Here is a 16,177-nt window from a genome sequence, read left to right as displayed (position 1 = left end):
CGTTCAGGATTTAAATCATGGTAAATTTGACGAAACAAACTGGATTCAACCATTATGTATATATATTATCGGATAGCAATTTAGTCTCTGATAATTATAATACCCGCTTCTCGAGTGGAATGCTCCTTTAAGACACATGTCTTGAGCAGGAAATGATTTGCACAGCTCCATACCTTGAAGAGTGACCTGCAGACGTACTCATACACCAAGTTCTGTAGAGACTTGATCAGGAGTTTGATCCTCATGTCCGTACTACCTGGGTCCTGTAGATAAAGTAGAAGAAAGTATTCCTATGATTAACAACAGCAACAAATGTTAACTGTGGTCAACACTAGTCAGTACATGGCATCAGTCGGGTGAGTTTTCTGCATTTTACAAGTCCCAATGCATTAGTCTGTACCATTAAAAATTGCAGTCTGTAAGGGGAACCTTTGGGCATTAAAAAATTCACACATTAAAGAACCCAATACACTTAAAAGAAGAGTAGGGGTGACCAAGTCTGCTTGGTTTACAAAGCTTGAGCTTTTATCCATAAAAAAATGCATTCATTACTTTTTTATGCTTCATCTCAAGCATGATGCTTCAAGATCAAACTGCTTTTAAATTACTTAGTACTTTACTGTTACTTTAGTTTACTCCCTGAGCAATGCCATGTGAGGTCAGTTGACTGAGTTATACTAAATCAGAAGCACCACCTATCAATCTGCATGAAAACTGCAGAAGGAAACCCTTGTCCCTACCTGAGTGGTCTCCAAGGCTCTCTTGAACAGCCTGAGGAAGGAGGCCAGACTGAAGCGGTACATGTTGTTCAGCTTCGACAGGTCGCTGATCACAAAGAACAGGGTGCTACCACTCTCAGCTAGGGGGAGGTATGCACTGCGCTCCTGTTCACAAAATAAAAGAACACATCACATTGATAGTTGCAGACTCCCAGTGCATGACATTAAATAAAACAACCAAGGAATATATGATGGTATTGCAGCCTAGCATTGTATCACATATATTCATGCTTAAAACAAGTGGGCGACAAGAACAGAATCCCAAGGAGGAAGGATGGAGGAATGGAAGAAAGGAAGAAAGGATGGATGGATTTATGGATGGATGAAAGAATAAGCGGATGGACAGCTGGTGAATGGACAGGAGGATGAATGGAAGGGGGTGGGGGAAGATGAAAACATGATCTGATACCTCAATTAAGTTATCAACAAACAATGAGGTTCGGTAGCCATCATTTTTAGATATTTAGACCAATGAGTTTATGATGTAGAAAAAAGAAGGGACTACCCATGGCAAGTAGTACTTCTCTCTTTCTCTCATACAGAAATCAAGGTGACCTCACCTCAGTATGAAAATGCAATTTCCCTACTGATGAAGATCACAAAGCTGCTTTTTATGATACTGCAGCGAAAAGTCAGGTATTGATATCTTGTGCTCTGGACATGCTTCTAGTTAAAAGTTAAAATCCTCCCACACCATAAGGTATATACATAGGGTGGTGCCCATCTCCGTTTCATAGCCCTGGGCCACACCATGGTGCAATCACTGCAGCAGGGGGCTAGTCCACTGGCAGTGGAGTGTGTTTAACTTCCATACCGTTTCAGAAGTATGTACCATTTTTATAAAGTCTTTGGTATGACTCAATGCGCCTCTTGTCCAGATGTGTCCTACCCGGGGCTTGAACTTGGGCCTTCTGGTCCAAGTAATTTGAACCAGATGTGGCTAGTAACATAAGCGCAGACCACTACACCACAGGGACACCTCCTGGACATGCTATGATTGTGATTAATGTCACACAGACCTTATCCAGGGAGTCCTGCAGCTGGATGGACTCGTTGAGTGAGTCGGTGATGGTGATACTGCTGGCCTTGGTCTTGTTCAGGGACTCCAGGAGGTCCTTGTTCTCAAGGATGTTACCCTGGGCGTTGGCCAGCTCCTGTTTGAACACAACACACACAAGTGTAAAGATGAAGGTATTCTCACAGAAAATACATGAGCCTGTAGTTTAACATTTACACAATGTCATGATATTGCAATTATATAACAATTTTTCCCTTATATGGAAAATTGTCAATGATAAAATGATGTTATTCGTTAATTCAATTCAAGAAAACAAACAAAAAGAAACATTATTCGGGCCGTACCCTGTACTTTTAAACTGTACCCAATGGCAGATGACCACAGTGCGTGTAGTCATGTGAAAGTCGCGTCTAGATACCCTGTACCGCGGTGATATACAATCCAACATAGCCTACAAATGTCCGTCATTGGGTACAGTCTAAAAATACAGGGTACGGCCCGATTTACCGGGTACGGCCTGAATTTTCAGTGGGTACGGCCCGAATTTAAGGGTACGGCGTGAATTTCGAGCGGGTACGGCCTGACTTTCGAGTGGGTACGTCCCGAATGTCCGGGTATGGCCCGAAGAGAGTTTGAGGGGAGTGGATACACACTCACACACAGAAAAGCCAAAAACGATTTAAATATTCACTCCGTGATGGAATTAAAAATACCAGACATGAGTGTGACTGGTCATTCTAGACTGTAACACTGGTAAGCCGTACAAAACAGTTGACCCCTGACCTGTAGCAGGGACTCCTCCAGCTGGGCCAGCTGCACCTTGAGGTCCTCCTCCTGCCTCAGCAGCTCTGTCTTACGCACCTCCAGCTCAGGCTTCTCATGCTGGATCGTGGTGGCCAGCAGCTGCATGGCAACAATCAGAGATGGCAAGCTTTACCCAACTGCACTATGCTATACAATGTGTGTCATATAGAATACAACACAGGGTATTCCGTTTCACCCGAGGTACCAGCCCGACTGTGGATAAGACCACCCGATGGGCGTAGGTGTTTTGACCCACATGAGGGCTGGAACCAGAATACACCTGTCATACCCACCCATGAAAACCCACAATTCAATGCGAGATGCACCAGAAGTTGAGAAAAGTTGGTGTCCTCAAACTAAAAAATTTGACAGTTGCAATTTCAAGGACCGCCTCCAGTATTCAACATTTCGACAGCAGCACACTTGAAATGTATTCTAAATATTCTATGGAAGCCTGTGTGATACAAGTAGAACAACGTGTGATACGGAAAATTATTGATGCAGAACACCCATTTTCGTGGCCCAGGTATGACATAGATTACATTACGTGGCAATGCTGAATTGTTTATTTTGAAATCATGGAAATACATACAGACAGACAGATAAGCCCCAAATAATAAAACAAGAAGTAACAGGTCCGACAATATAGTTCTTGTTGCCTCAACCCTCTTTGTGGTGAGGCACCCACAAAACACAATATTGCATTGCTCAGCACAGGGTTAAGCGGTAGGGGGAATGACCTCACAATGACGACCTATCGGAACAGACTTTTTTGCCATTATTCATCATAATGATCAGTATTGTTGTTATCATCATCATCTATTGTTACTGTATGTTAGTTTTGTTTGTTTGTTTGTATGAAAGTAATTGTACGCTGCTTCCTGTTACTTGTGATCCAGGACTCCACTGTAAAGCAGTGATTACGCCTCTGAGGTGGGCTATACTTGTTTATTTGTTTATTAAAATTTACCACATATCTGGATGGGGTGAGAGAACAGGTATAACCTTTTCCGGCTCTCACCCAAGAAACACATACATCAAATGTAGTTGAGCCTTATAAACCGTACAATCATAAAAGAACATAATCAATAACCCACTAGATAATAGTAACACAGTAACCACATATTGCACACAACTACACACCAGCATAATGAAACACTGTACTGGTTAAACAGGGCATAAATAAATAAAAATAGATAAACAAATCAGGTCCATCCAGCCCTACCTGTCCCCGTAAGCCGGCCCTTGTTGTGGTAAAGTTGACCTCTGTGATGATGGAGGCCGCGTCAGGCGGGACCTCTGGGTTAGGGTTCCGAGTGGCCATGAACAAGCGGAAGTCTTCGTGGTAGTCAACTACCTTATCTCCGATCTGGACAACAAAACGTGGGCCTGCAAACATAAAGTCGTGTTAAAAAAAAGTCAAAAACTGGTAATCATGGTCAGAACAAAAAACATCCAGCTTCTTTGCAAGCCGGGATCTTTTTAGCATAGTAGAGTGGATTCATTCCTCAAGCTAACTGGCATTTATAGCACCGCAGTCGTCCCTCAGTTATACACCTGGAGCCGCATATTTATTTTACACTTTACAGCGAAAATCAATGTGTAAATGGTAAGCAAAATTAAGCTACTGTAATTGTATAAATCTTGAAATGTTTGCAGTGGTTTTATTTCCATGGTGATCTTTCCATTGCATAATATTATGCATTTCCAATGTATCACTACAAAACTGTACAACAGAATTGTTTCTACCTCTAACTACCTTAAACATGGTCAAAGCCTTCTCTCCCATCCTATTGTGAAACTAAGTCCCTGCGAAAATAAAACAAATGTACAACATTACCTTGACTGGTGAGGTCTCCCCTCAGCAGGGGGTACAGGATGGGCTCCACCCCGTCCATCTCCTTAATGAGCAGGGTCTTACCAAATCTCACCGCGAGCTCCAGAGCAGTGGTGAAGTTGGCATCCTGTGTACGTTTATGAAGGTTAGACATCCAGGTATTACAACATTTGAGTACAATCTATTCAACCTCTATACAACTGGATAAGATTCGGAGATTACTTCCAGGAGCTAGTGACTTTAACATGTTCAACCATTTTTTCCCAGTTTGATGTACTAGTATTGTAGCGTTCTGATGTGCCAGTTCATTCTAGTGACGCTGATGGATGTAACTCGAAACGTCCGGAAGTGATCTCTTAAGAGTCTAATCAGTTGTAGAGATTGAATTTGGCATACTCAGATTTTGGCATCCTGAGGCACAGAAACAGGTATCATAAACCTGCCACCCTTACAACCTTTACCTGCAACAAGCTGGTTATTGCCTTCGCCGTAGGCAGAAAGGTATATTTTCAGTCAGGATTTTTATATAAGTTAAAGGTCTCATATCCTGGAACCCATAGGGGCAGAGGGTTGTTACATGTAATCTACTGTGTCTAGGATAAGGTATTGGAAGGCGGAAATCATCCCTCTTCTTTCACCGCCTTGTACCTCCCCAACTGAAGTCAGGTAGCCCTTTTTACACTTGGGTGGAGTGGGGAAAGTTGTGTTAAGTGCCTTCCCCTAGAAAACAACATCTAGCTAAGGAATGACATGGATCGAACCTCTCGTGACCTCTCGATCTTATGTCCGTTAGCCTTAGCCACTCGGCCAGTTGACGTTACTGTAGTTTTGTAGACCAATAGCTGCCACATAAAAACATGTCAGAATCCCATCTCCCAATGGTTCTCAAGAGGGTATCACATATCACACCGAATGGGTCTCATACCTGCTGGTTGACAACTTCCAGGCGGGCCTCCTTCAGGTGGACCTTGAGCCAGTCCGCAGCACGAGACGACGGGTCGACCAAGAAAGGTCGCAGGTGACTCTACAAAAGACCAGGAAAGTTCACGTCACACATTTTTCCGACAAACATAATGAGCAACCTTCACCCTGGTGGTCCCCGTGTTTACCAGCGGAAAAGCGGAGAAGCGTCAGCAAGCGTGAGCGGCAGCCGTGATACGGGCATCAGCGGCGATGCCATGGTTAAGATAGTTATGAGGATGCTGTGGTTACGATGGTTAATGTTAAAAGAGGTGCACAATGTGTGGTAAATCAGTAAAAATAATGGCTGCCTTGTGTTAATAATGCAATATATAAAGCTGATGCTGCAATTATAGCATGCTGAAAAGTTGCGGTTAAAGGTAATAAAAAAAAAAAAGGTTATGAAATAGATTTCCACGGAGAAGAACATTGATTTTGGTCAAACGTAAAAAAAATATCATCTTGACGGTTTTAGTTAATTGGCATTTCTTCTCTGTGGAAAGATGGCTGTGATGTTATGAACATCATTAGAGGTGTTGGCAAGTTGCACAAGCAAGCAGCAAAAACATTGGACACCACAGTGTTGTTTAATATTGCACTGCATGCATGGCATTGTTTCCGGTATTTTTTCATCCCACGTTCCCTTATTCCCGACTTGGTCTTACCCCCGCCTTCATGTTGTTCAGCTGAGTGTGGTAATGGCATTAAATACGTTGGCCATGCAGAGCACATACAGTACAGTCCACGATGGTTTGATGATGCGATGAAGGGTACCAGTGATGTCAATCAAGTCAAGGCCAGCACAGATAGTGACCAAGACATGTCGTAAACACAGAAATAACAATGTTGGATTAATAAGCAGATAATGTCTTTTAAGCGTCATTGTTTTTTTAAGCCTTTTGTCCAAGGGAGGCCGGTTATAGATACATGTAAGTGGTTTAAAATGTTGGCGAAAATGTTTTTCAGTCATTGCACATTTTGTCACGTTTCTCAGCTGCAAAATTAAAGGAAAACGAACAACAAGTCATGATGAACAAATTAAATCAAAACATGATTATGTCATGTAGACTAAAACAATGCACACACAGACAAGATACAGAACAATGCTGCAATGAAACACACAAAGATTGACAAGATTGACAAGTCCGTTGTAGAATCTAAAATATGTATCAAAACCCTTTCCCTTTCCTTGCCCCTCTTCATGTTACATTTAAGAACAGTGAAACAAGTTGCATTCTTAACTAATAAAAGACCACATGTAAACGCTGTAAGTTACGTAATAAAAAGATAAACTTTTCGTCAGTTTCAGATAAAAATACAGATAAAACCATTTTTTGACCATTTTCTGAAACGATTCTGTCTGTAACACCACCCTTCCACCAGAAGCTGTGACCCTTGAGTGACCAAAGATTAAAAAAATAGACAGATTGCTTCTTTTCAATCATATTTTTACATTGTCCATCATATTACAAAAAGGATGAAATCAAGGGTGACACAAATCTAATTTTGGTTGCTCTCCTGTTCCTCAGCCATTGCGGTCTAGTGGAGAGGGGGCCTAATCAACAACCCTGATACTTTTATGAAGGTTAGACATTCAGGTAACAATATCTTGACAATTTGATCTCTACAACTGGAAAAGATTTGGAGATTTCTTCAGGACGTTTTAAGGGAGATCCATCACTCTTCTTCAGTGTCACTAGAAAGAACCGTTTCTTCCAGTTCGATGTACTTCAGCCTAGTATTGATTTGATCTGCCAGTTCATTCTAGTGACGCTGAAGAAGAGTGACAGATGTCAATCAAAACATCTGGAAATAATCTCTGTATCTTATCTTAATGTAGAGATTGAATTGTTAAAAAAAACCCGGATGTACTCCCTTTCCAAAGTCAAGACTTTTGAAAGATACATAATTATACATGGAGTGCTGACCTGTAGGATCACCAGCGCATTCTCCATGGAGAGGTCATCGGAGGGCAACCCCTCGCCCTTCCAGCCCAGCTGCTCGCGCTCGCTGCTGAGGAAACGGCGGACGTCGAAACCGGTCAGGTTGGTGGCGTCCATCCACGCCCCCAGGGTCTGCCGACGCTCGTCCTCCGAGGTGCTGGCGAGGTACGTGATAAAACCTGCAGCCAGTTGGGCGCGCTTGGGGAGGGTGTCCAGCTCCGACTGCAGCTCACCAACCTAAGGGTTTAAAATATGTTAAGCTCAAGTAAAATCAAGAACCGATTATCATCATCAAATACAGTTGCAGAGGCCTATTCACTAGATGGATTTAACCTTTTCCCTGCCGCATAACAGCATATCTCATACAAATTGGGTGCCAAAAGGCTACCTTAGCAGGCAGTGCATGTACATGTAGATTAAGGAAGAAAATACATGTATATGCAGGGCAAGTTTTTCAGTGTAATAAATTCTAAACCTTTACTATTTATTCCAGAGAACATCTTTTTACTGCTTGCCAAACCTTTTACTTTCAATCTTCTCAATCAACATTATTTTGCCATTTCTTCAAAATGGAAAAGCGTTGGCTGGAGTTTGACAGTTTGCATTCAATTTGAAAGTTTCTTTTTCGTGTGTGTAATGAAAAGGGTTTCTCCTGCATGTCAGTTAGTTAAAAGTTAAAATCCTCCCACACCATAAGGTGTTTAGAGTGGTGCCCATCTCTGTTTAATAGCCCTGGGCCACACTGTGGTGCAATCGCTGCAGCAGGGGGCTAGTCCACTGGCAGTGGAGTGTGTTTAACTTCCATACTGTTTCAGAAGTATGTACCATTTTTAAAGAGTCTTTGGTATGACTCAATGCGCCTCTTGTCCAGAGGTGTCCTACCCGAGGCTTGAACCCGGGCCTTCTGGTCCAAGTAATTTGAACCAGATGTGGCTAGTAACAGAAGCGCAGACCACTACACCACAGGGACACCCCTCCTGTATGTCAGTGGAAAGTTCCAACACCCTACCTGTGCGCTCCACCTCTTGTACTCGTTGTCCAGTTTGCCCACGAGGTTCTCGGCCGCAGCAATGGTTTCATTGGCCTTGTCCACGTCAATCTTCAACTTTGCTGCTTCTGTTGTCCTCTTCTCAAATCTATCATCACAGCAAGATATTCATTTTAATTTAGTTTTATTGTCTTCTGTGCATGCCCATATACTGCTAGTATACCACAGTTAAAACTAACTACATTGTACAGCAAATCTTGAAATATTACCAGTGGTTTTATTTTCAGTTTTCACAGTGACCTCTCCTCCGCAATTCATCCAGACACAGTGAAAATGCATTTCCAATGTATCACTTATGTCCAGAATCATTTCAAACGGGAACTTAAAACACCACGAAAGCCTTACTTTCTTCTTCTACCGCTGATCAAGTCTCCAAAAATAAACAAAGTCTGTATAAATGAGCACGATGATAATGAGGGAGTTTATATCTCTAAGTAGAACTTACTTATCTCTGAGCTCAGCTACTTTCTGATCAACAGCGTCCAGCGCTTTCTGTAGCTTCTCCATGCGATGTTCAGCCTTCTGCAAGTTCCTTTACAAGGGAAGTGAGGGTGTTAATTGAACATTATATTATGGCATAAAACTAAATTTAACAAACAATTGCCTATTGCTAAAAAGCCTCACTGTAATCAACGACATCACTATCCTCTTTTTTTGATATCAACTACTGCAAAATGCATAATTAAAACATATAACATGCACAATTATTACATATTAAAGAGTTCCAAGAGCTGTGTCACAAAACTTCACAATTTTTACACAATTCAAAGGTGTTCCAAAAAACAAAAACCCAGTACGACAGGCCGGAAAAATTATGGCTTTAAACCTTCCAAACAACAAATTTAAGGCATGTGTACATGTACATAAGGGTGAATGTAACAGTAAAGTATAAAGTGACAGAAGAGCTCAGGGTACTTTTTGAGGCCAGCTTGTTCGGTCTCCAGAGGTTCGATCTTCTCCAGGACCCGTGAAAACTCCACGTTAGCCCTCACCCAGGACGCTAGCGGGGCAGCCGCGGTACTGGCACGCTTGGCATTCTGGGTACAAAATAAGCAAAAACAGTTTTACATTCAAAATCTAATGTTATTAGTACACACAGTATGAAAACAGCCATCTTATTAGAATCAAACCCTGAAAAACTTAGTAAATAGGGAGGGGCTTGATCATAATAGTGTCAAAATGCTCCGAGAAAAACTCAGTTTTCACAATCCTGACCTTATGCTTCTGATGGATAAAGTTCCTTTCAATGGGTGACTGACAACTATCACCACCATAAAAAAAGTTGATGGCAACTTCAACAAAAGGATTTGGAACAAACCTTTGGGTCAAACGATGCCTTGTTCTTGTGCAACAGCTCGTCCACACTTTCTCGGATCTCTGGGGTGATCCTTCTGGCATCAAAGGACATGATCTCTTCCTTCACCCCACGTTTGGCAAGGAAACTAGAATGGAAAAAAACACCACGTTTTGTTATATTTGTGAAACAGTCCTTTACAAAACAAAAAACTCAGTAGGTATCCCAATAGCTCACATCATTACACTGTTCAATTTCCAGTCTCAAGGCCCTTCTATAGCCACAGCTTCTTTGCACAGACTGCCAAACTATGGAACTCTCTCAATGACAACAGGCTGTTTCCATCTTGTGTACAACATGCAAGCCTTCAAAACCAAATGAATGTTCACCACTGTCTTCTAGCATGATCGATTCATCTTCCATCAACTCAGTTCATTGCCTTGAAGACTTAGTGATTAAGTGGCCATGTCCTTGTGTTGAACAAACCCTTTTTTTGAAATTGAGAAATAGTTTTCTGTGAACTAAAAATGACAAGGCAATCAAAATCTAACAGGTGGTTGCTTTACGGGTTCTGTACATAGGTGACCTCTGACCTTTTCATGCTGACCCACGAGGTGTCAAAGATGCCCATGAGTCGCAGCACGCTCTCCAGAATGTCGCGGATGATGTCGGGCGGGGCACGCAGGGATCGAATCTCAGACAGCGAATCTGACTTGATGTTTCCTGTAAATAACAGACAGCAAAAGATTTTCAAACCTGTAATGAATAATTGGTCCAAAAACTTTCTGTCATTCCATTCCCACATTTGAACAATGGGTCAAGAGATGTAGTTCAACAAAAGTTCTTTGAAGTTTTCCTCAAAAATCAATTAGCAAATCATCTTACATTAATATTACGATCTAATTGCCATTACGAGTTGCGAGTTGGTAGACAGTCACAGGATCATGAATATAGCAGAAAAGGCAAATACAAGTAATAGATTAATGTATATAAAATGTTAAGCCACATCGATTTCTTTCTTTCATTGGTTCTTGTGCATTCTAAAGAAAAAATAAAGCATGAGAACAACTTGAAAACAGAGTGCTTTGAGAAAGACTCGAATCTGACTAATATATTGAATTTCACTCCTCAGACTCGACTTGATCTTCCAGTTCATCAACATTTTTTTCCATCCAAGAAACAATTTTGTTGATATGTGCTTTTTCAAATCCAAGAACTTACTTACTGTTATTATGTGTATGTCCCACTTGATACTCTTCTGTGAACTTTTTATTCAGTTATCCTTTGTTAATGTATTGTGTGGGACAGTTTTGCGTAATGTTGTATCTATGTGTATATGTATTTTGTATTTGTTTGAGGACCACAGGAAGAATAGCTGCACATTGTAAGCTAATTGTGGATCCAAATAAAGTCAGTAAGATGTCCTTTCTTGGTGGAAAATGAAACTGAAATCTAAAAACTTTGTAAACTTTTCTTACCGACAGCCTGCTTGGCTTCCTGCACCAGAGGTTCCACCTCGGCCAGCTCGATGTCGATGGCTTTCTTCCTCTTCTCCAGCTTACTGTTCTCCTCCGCTGTCTTCTGTTTCAACACCTCCATCTCACTCTTCTGTTCACTCGCATTCTGGGGAGGGCAAACATAAAAATTGATAAATCTATGATACATACAAAAAACAATCTCTAAGTAATCCTCGCGGGGTCATCTGGGGGAACAATTTCTTCACATATTCCTAAAATTTATGACTGCTTGACTTCTACATTGTGTATCAATGGTCAGGTGGTCGTTACTAGAGTGGCCAATTGTACTGTTTGACTGTATATCAATGGCCAGGTGGACCTTACATTGTAGGTACAGAGGTGGTCACTAATATAGGTTTGAATTTGTATACGAATCACCAGGTGGTCCTTATGTAGAAGTGGTCACTACTACAGGTTTGACTGTATATCAATGACCAGGTGGTCCTTATGTAGAAGTGGTCACTACTACAGGTTTGACTGTATATCAATGACCAGGTGGTCCTTATGTAGAAGTGGTCACTACTACAGGTTTGACTGTATATCAATGACCAGGTGGTCCTTATGTAGAAGTGGTCACTACTACAGGTTTGACTGTATATCAATGACCAATATGCAGAAGTGGTCACTAATATCAATGGCTATATGTGGTCCTTATGTAGAGGTTAACTAGACTAAGTACAGGTTTGATTGTATTCCACTATCCAAACTGGACCTCTGGGAAGAAAGGCTATGGCAGACAGAGCATTTTTCAGTTTAAATAAAGGTGATTGATTAGTTGATTGATTGATCTTACCTGCATGCTGGCAGTGATCTCCCTGAGTGCTGCGTCAGCCTCCTCCTGTTTCTGTGCCAGGAGAGCGCTCTGTTCTGCTGCACTCCCCTTCAGCTTATCCACAAGGGCCTTGGCCTCGTTCAACTTGGCCACTCCAGCCTGTCAACACATTATTAACACAACATGTGTAAGGTCAGTTTCACACAGGACAGCAACTTTCACAAACTGATTACCTCGTAGACTAGTTTTTCAACTTTCTTTATATAAGTTGTTTCAAACAACTGTTTCTTTACCTGTAGATGTGACTGTTTCTTTACCTGTAGATGTGACTGTTTCTTTACCTGTAGATGTGACTGTTTCTTTACCTGTAGATGTGACTGTCACTTTCCCTGTAGATGTGACTGTCACTTTATCTGTAGATGTGACTGTCACTTTACCTGTAGATGTGACTGTCACTTTACCTATAGATGTGACTGTCACTTTATCTGTAGATGTGACTGTCACTTTGCCTGTACATGTGACTGTTTCTTTACCAACAGATATGACTGTTATTTTACCTGTAGATGTGACTGTTTCTGCAGCACCCCTTCCTTCTTATGGTTATACACAGACTCGTAGGTGTGCAGGAAGGTCATGTATCTGCGGGGGGTTGCGCCGTGTGCCAGGCGGGACTCGTGGATGTTCACAAAATTCTTGACGAGCTCGTCGCCCCCAGCAAACTTCTTTGGTTCCTGCCCAGCTGCAGGAGGTAGCAGACTACCCCCCATCTCCGAGTGGCGGGACAGCAGCATTTTGGGGACCTGAAGTCACAAGAAATCATATAATTATTACAACTTTCTCTTCTTTTAAGACCTCTTACTCATCACTGTAAAGATTCCTGACTAATTCTAGTGTTACTACTGACTGAAGAGTAACCGCAATGTAAGTCAATACCTACTTTGAACCGAAGATTTTATTGTTGATGAGTTTATATTTACATTTTCAATGTTACGCTGTATACATGCAATTTAGAATAATATTATATGTGCTATGATACGATTTGAACTCGTTGGAATGTTCCAACTCTACATGTATTTCAGCCTATTGGCTGCCAAAGTGGAACACTGTGTTTCATCATTATCATCATCTTGAGTAGAGTTAAATGGAAATCATAAATGCACAATGCCATGTAGTATACAGTACATAAAAGCATGTTGGTAGGTAGGAGTGATGGAAGAATAGACATTGGACAACATTTTCACTCCGTGCAAGTGTCGAGTCTGTCTAAAAGCTATCCATTAGAATTATATGTGCCTACTTTTGGTTTAGCATATTTTAGAGGAATATTGGTGATACTCAATTACTAGCAATTCTTTGCCGATACACTTCACAAAATTGGGGCATTGGGCTCTTTTTAAACCACTTTGTTGCAGGGTTAGTGAAAATTCTCCTCTAACCTTTAGCACAATGAGGTAGCCACTTGGCACCCCATTCTCTAATAGTTGCAGAGTTAGGCAGCAAGGAGAAGGCTTAGCAGTAACATCACTGTTCAGTATGAATCAAAGTTGTCCCTGACCTGAAGCATGCTGTCCTTGCTCCATCCCTCCATCCACTGTACCAGGCACTGTTTGTACAGGGAGGGGTTACTCTCACACATCACCGTGAAGTTAGTGTTACTGCAGTCCATGATCAGGACCACGTGAAGGTTCATCTGGATACCTGCATGGAACAACAATAGGCAACCAATGATAGCAGAACATAGAGAAATTGCAGTCTGTGGAAGCAGAGACTGACAAGCTGAACACAATACTTTGAGAGTGAAGAAACAAGGTATCCCGAAAAGAAAAACAAGAGTCTTAGAGTGTTTTCATTTGCCTTTACTGTGTAGCTCAACTGTTCTTTTTCTCTTATTTATTGTTTCGGCTGTTCAGTACACACAGCCAAGGCTGCCAACAAGCCTGTTGCTATTACAAAGGGCTTGCACTGCTGACAAAGACATTACACATTACAATCATGGAATTTTGACATGGACAGCATAACAAGCTATAACAAGCATTGCTGCGCAGTGCTAGTCTAAGAATGCTACAAGTCTCAGCCAACTCACGAGCAGCAAAGTAGTTGTACAGGGATCCCCTGAAGTTCTCCTGTGAGGCCTGTTCCTTGAGCGGTGCCAGGAGAGGGTCCAGCTCCTCTGGTGTGTACAACCCGGGGATATCTCCTGCTGCCAGTAGACTGGTCAGAGGATGGGACAGATGAAGAAATGAAAAATCAATGAGTAAAAGAATGCATGAATGAGTGAGTGAGAGGAGAAATGGAGGAAATCAATCAATTTCAAAGAATACAGAAGAGAGAAAAGAACTAAAGAGCAAGACTTTTTCTAGCCTATTTTACATTTTGCGTAAAATGACACAGTGGCAGTCACTATGTCTCCTTTGCTATGTGAATAGCTGCTTAAAAGACATCAGAACAAGAAAGGTGCTTAAGGTAATAATTGCTAAGTATCAAAATATCTTAGACAAAACAAACTGATACACTTCATGGACTAAGTGATTATCAAAGAGTCACTTCATAATCTATATAGAGACGTTTTAAAACAAGATTTAAAACAAACCTGTTGACCAGCTCTAGGAACTGTGGGTGGACCAGCTGTTGATCCTCCAGTAAGAACACGACTTGTTGGCCTTCGACGCCTGCCTGCTGGAGGATCTAAAACAGGGGAATGGTGTTTGGTGCTATGGATGTTGGTCTTGTGTTTTGCTACTGTTTGGTGGAAGTGATTCCATGATCATTATGATTATGAAGATGAAAACAAGGCTAGAGACGCATAACTACATGTCACATTGTATTGTCCATTCCCTCCCCTTTATGTTCAGTTCTCAGTTAAGATTAAGTCAACTCATATTTCTGATTTGACTCCAATGATATGCGGTACTGAATATCATTGGGCAGATTGAAATGTGACTAGCACAACTACTTAGTACACAAGTATATGTTCCATTAGAATTGTTGGCACAAAAGGTAGGGTTGGTGGAAAGAGGGACACACCATACTGCTTGCAATTCTATCACTTTCTGTCAGGGGGAGCAACCACATGCAGAAAAGTTTGGGCCCAACTTTTTGCCCCAGCCAGACTGGACAGCTTTTTCTACTGTCTGGACTGGACAGCTCTTTCCACCAAACCCAAAATAATGACATCCATGACTTACTGTCTTCAGGTCGTTCTTGAACTGTTTCAGTCCGTAGCCTCGGGATATCTTCGGCGTGAAGAGCTCGCACTGGTGCATGTGTGCCACGACCGAGGCGGCCGTACGTCTTCCCACGCCGCTGCGCCCGGCCATCAGCAGGGACCCCCCGGGCAGCGCCAGGGCGTGGTCCACACGAGACATGTAATCCAACACCTCCTGGAACACCAGGATGTCCAGCTCACGATGTTCACGGACTGAAAAGACGCAATTTTTATTTCATTGAAGTTGCAACACAGCAATACACAGGTCATCCAGGCAGCGTTGCTGATATCGGGTGCCATCTAACATGACGCAATAAAAAAGACGCAATAGATTCATGGTTAATGAAAAAAACATGTCAGAAAGATATTCCTATTTGTAGTGCAGGTGCAGCAGCCCAGAATGTACCCCTAGCTAAAACATACCCAGGTATACATTTTGGCTAGGGTAGCTGGCTACATCTGTATATCATGCAAGGATGCGTGTAAGTTCTCTGTTGTTCATATTCCTTGTGCAATATTTCACTTAGACTAATGATGACTGAGATACGTTTTGTCAATTTGCAGTATAGCTTTAAGACAAGGTTCAACACAAGTTCTCAACCTGTTACAACCTGTTACTGGCACATGAAATTAGCTTCAAAATACATGAGGAAAGTTTGAAATATAACACTACACAGGCAACATTTGCGAGCCATTACAGCATATTTCACCCATCTCCCTCCCCATGCAAAAATGGACTGTGACAACATCACACCGGGACAAAATTTAGATATTCCAAAAGAAACTTCTGCCTAGAAGTGATCTATTGCAGACTCATCCTGGTCCGAAATGGAGCATTCCAAATTTGACCCCCCTGCAAGAATGGACTCTTCCTCAGGCATCCCCATTCATATTATAATGCCATACTGTTAAAAAAGTTAAAGTGGTCCCATGCATCGAAGATGCGTAGGGGGGCGCCCATCTCCCATTCGAAGCCCTTGGGCCACACAAGTGCAAGTCA

At 41.9% G+C, this 16,177-nt stretch overlaps 1 protein-coding gene across 3 annotated transcripts in view; it reads right to left on the bottom strand.

Annotated features, from left to right (window-relative positions):
* Window positions 1-16,177, bottom strand: part of LOC136436366 (cytoplasmic dynein 2 heavy chain 1-like) — an 85,806-nt gene that overhangs the window by 32,404 nt on the left and 37,225 nt on the right. For 2 of the 3 annotated variants that reach the window (XM_066430280.1, XM_066430282.1), the window contains exons 52-72: window positions 15,158-15,390; window positions 14,563-14,657; window positions 14,056-14,183; window positions 13,528-13,670; window positions 12,530-12,772; window positions 11,994-12,131; window positions 11,162-11,306; window positions 10,277-10,406; window positions 9,708-9,831; window positions 9,305-9,426; window positions 8,835-8,921; window positions 8,351-8,477; window positions 7,327-7,578; window positions 6,064-6,084; window positions 5,364-5,462; window positions 4,442-4,565; window positions 3,827-3,990; window positions 2,581-2,700; window positions 1,799-1,933; window positions 741-884; window positions 174-263 (exon numbers count right to left, since the gene is read on the bottom strand). In XM_066430280.1, the coding sequence (XP_066286377.1) occupies window positions 174-263; window positions 741-884; window positions 1,799-1,933; window positions 2,581-2,700; window positions 3,827-3,990; window positions 4,442-4,565; window positions 5,364-5,462; window positions 6,064-6,084; window positions 7,327-7,578; window positions 8,351-8,477; window positions 8,835-8,921; window positions 9,305-9,426; window positions 9,708-9,831; window positions 10,277-10,406; window positions 11,162-11,306; window positions 11,994-12,131; window positions 12,530-12,772; window positions 13,528-13,670; window positions 14,056-14,183; window positions 14,563-14,657; window positions 15,158-15,390 (2,864 nt within the window). The remainder of the gene's footprint in view (window positions 1-173; window positions 264-740; window positions 885-1,798; window positions 1,934-2,580; window positions 2,701-3,826; window positions 3,991-4,441; window positions 4,566-5,363; window positions 5,463-6,063; window positions 6,085-7,326; window positions 7,579-8,350; window positions 8,478-8,834; window positions 8,922-9,304; window positions 9,427-9,707; window positions 9,832-10,276; window positions 10,407-11,161; window positions 11,307-11,993; window positions 12,132-12,529; window positions 12,773-13,527; window positions 13,671-14,055; window positions 14,184-14,562; window positions 14,658-15,157; window positions 15,391-16,177) is intronic. The other variant, XM_066430281.1, reaches the window with a different exon arrangement.

Source organism: Branchiostoma lanceolatum, chromosome 6, assembly GCF_035083965.1.
Source record: "Branchiostoma lanceolatum isolate klBraLanc5 chromosome 6, klBraLanc5.hap2, whole genome shotgun sequence".
Taxonomy (NCBI): domain Eukaryota; kingdom Metazoa; phylum Chordata; class Leptocardii; order Amphioxiformes; family Branchiostomatidae; genus Branchiostoma; species Branchiostoma lanceolatum.
Note: the sequence above shows the minus strand (reverse complement) of the source record. Positions and strands in the feature narration are given on the sequence as shown.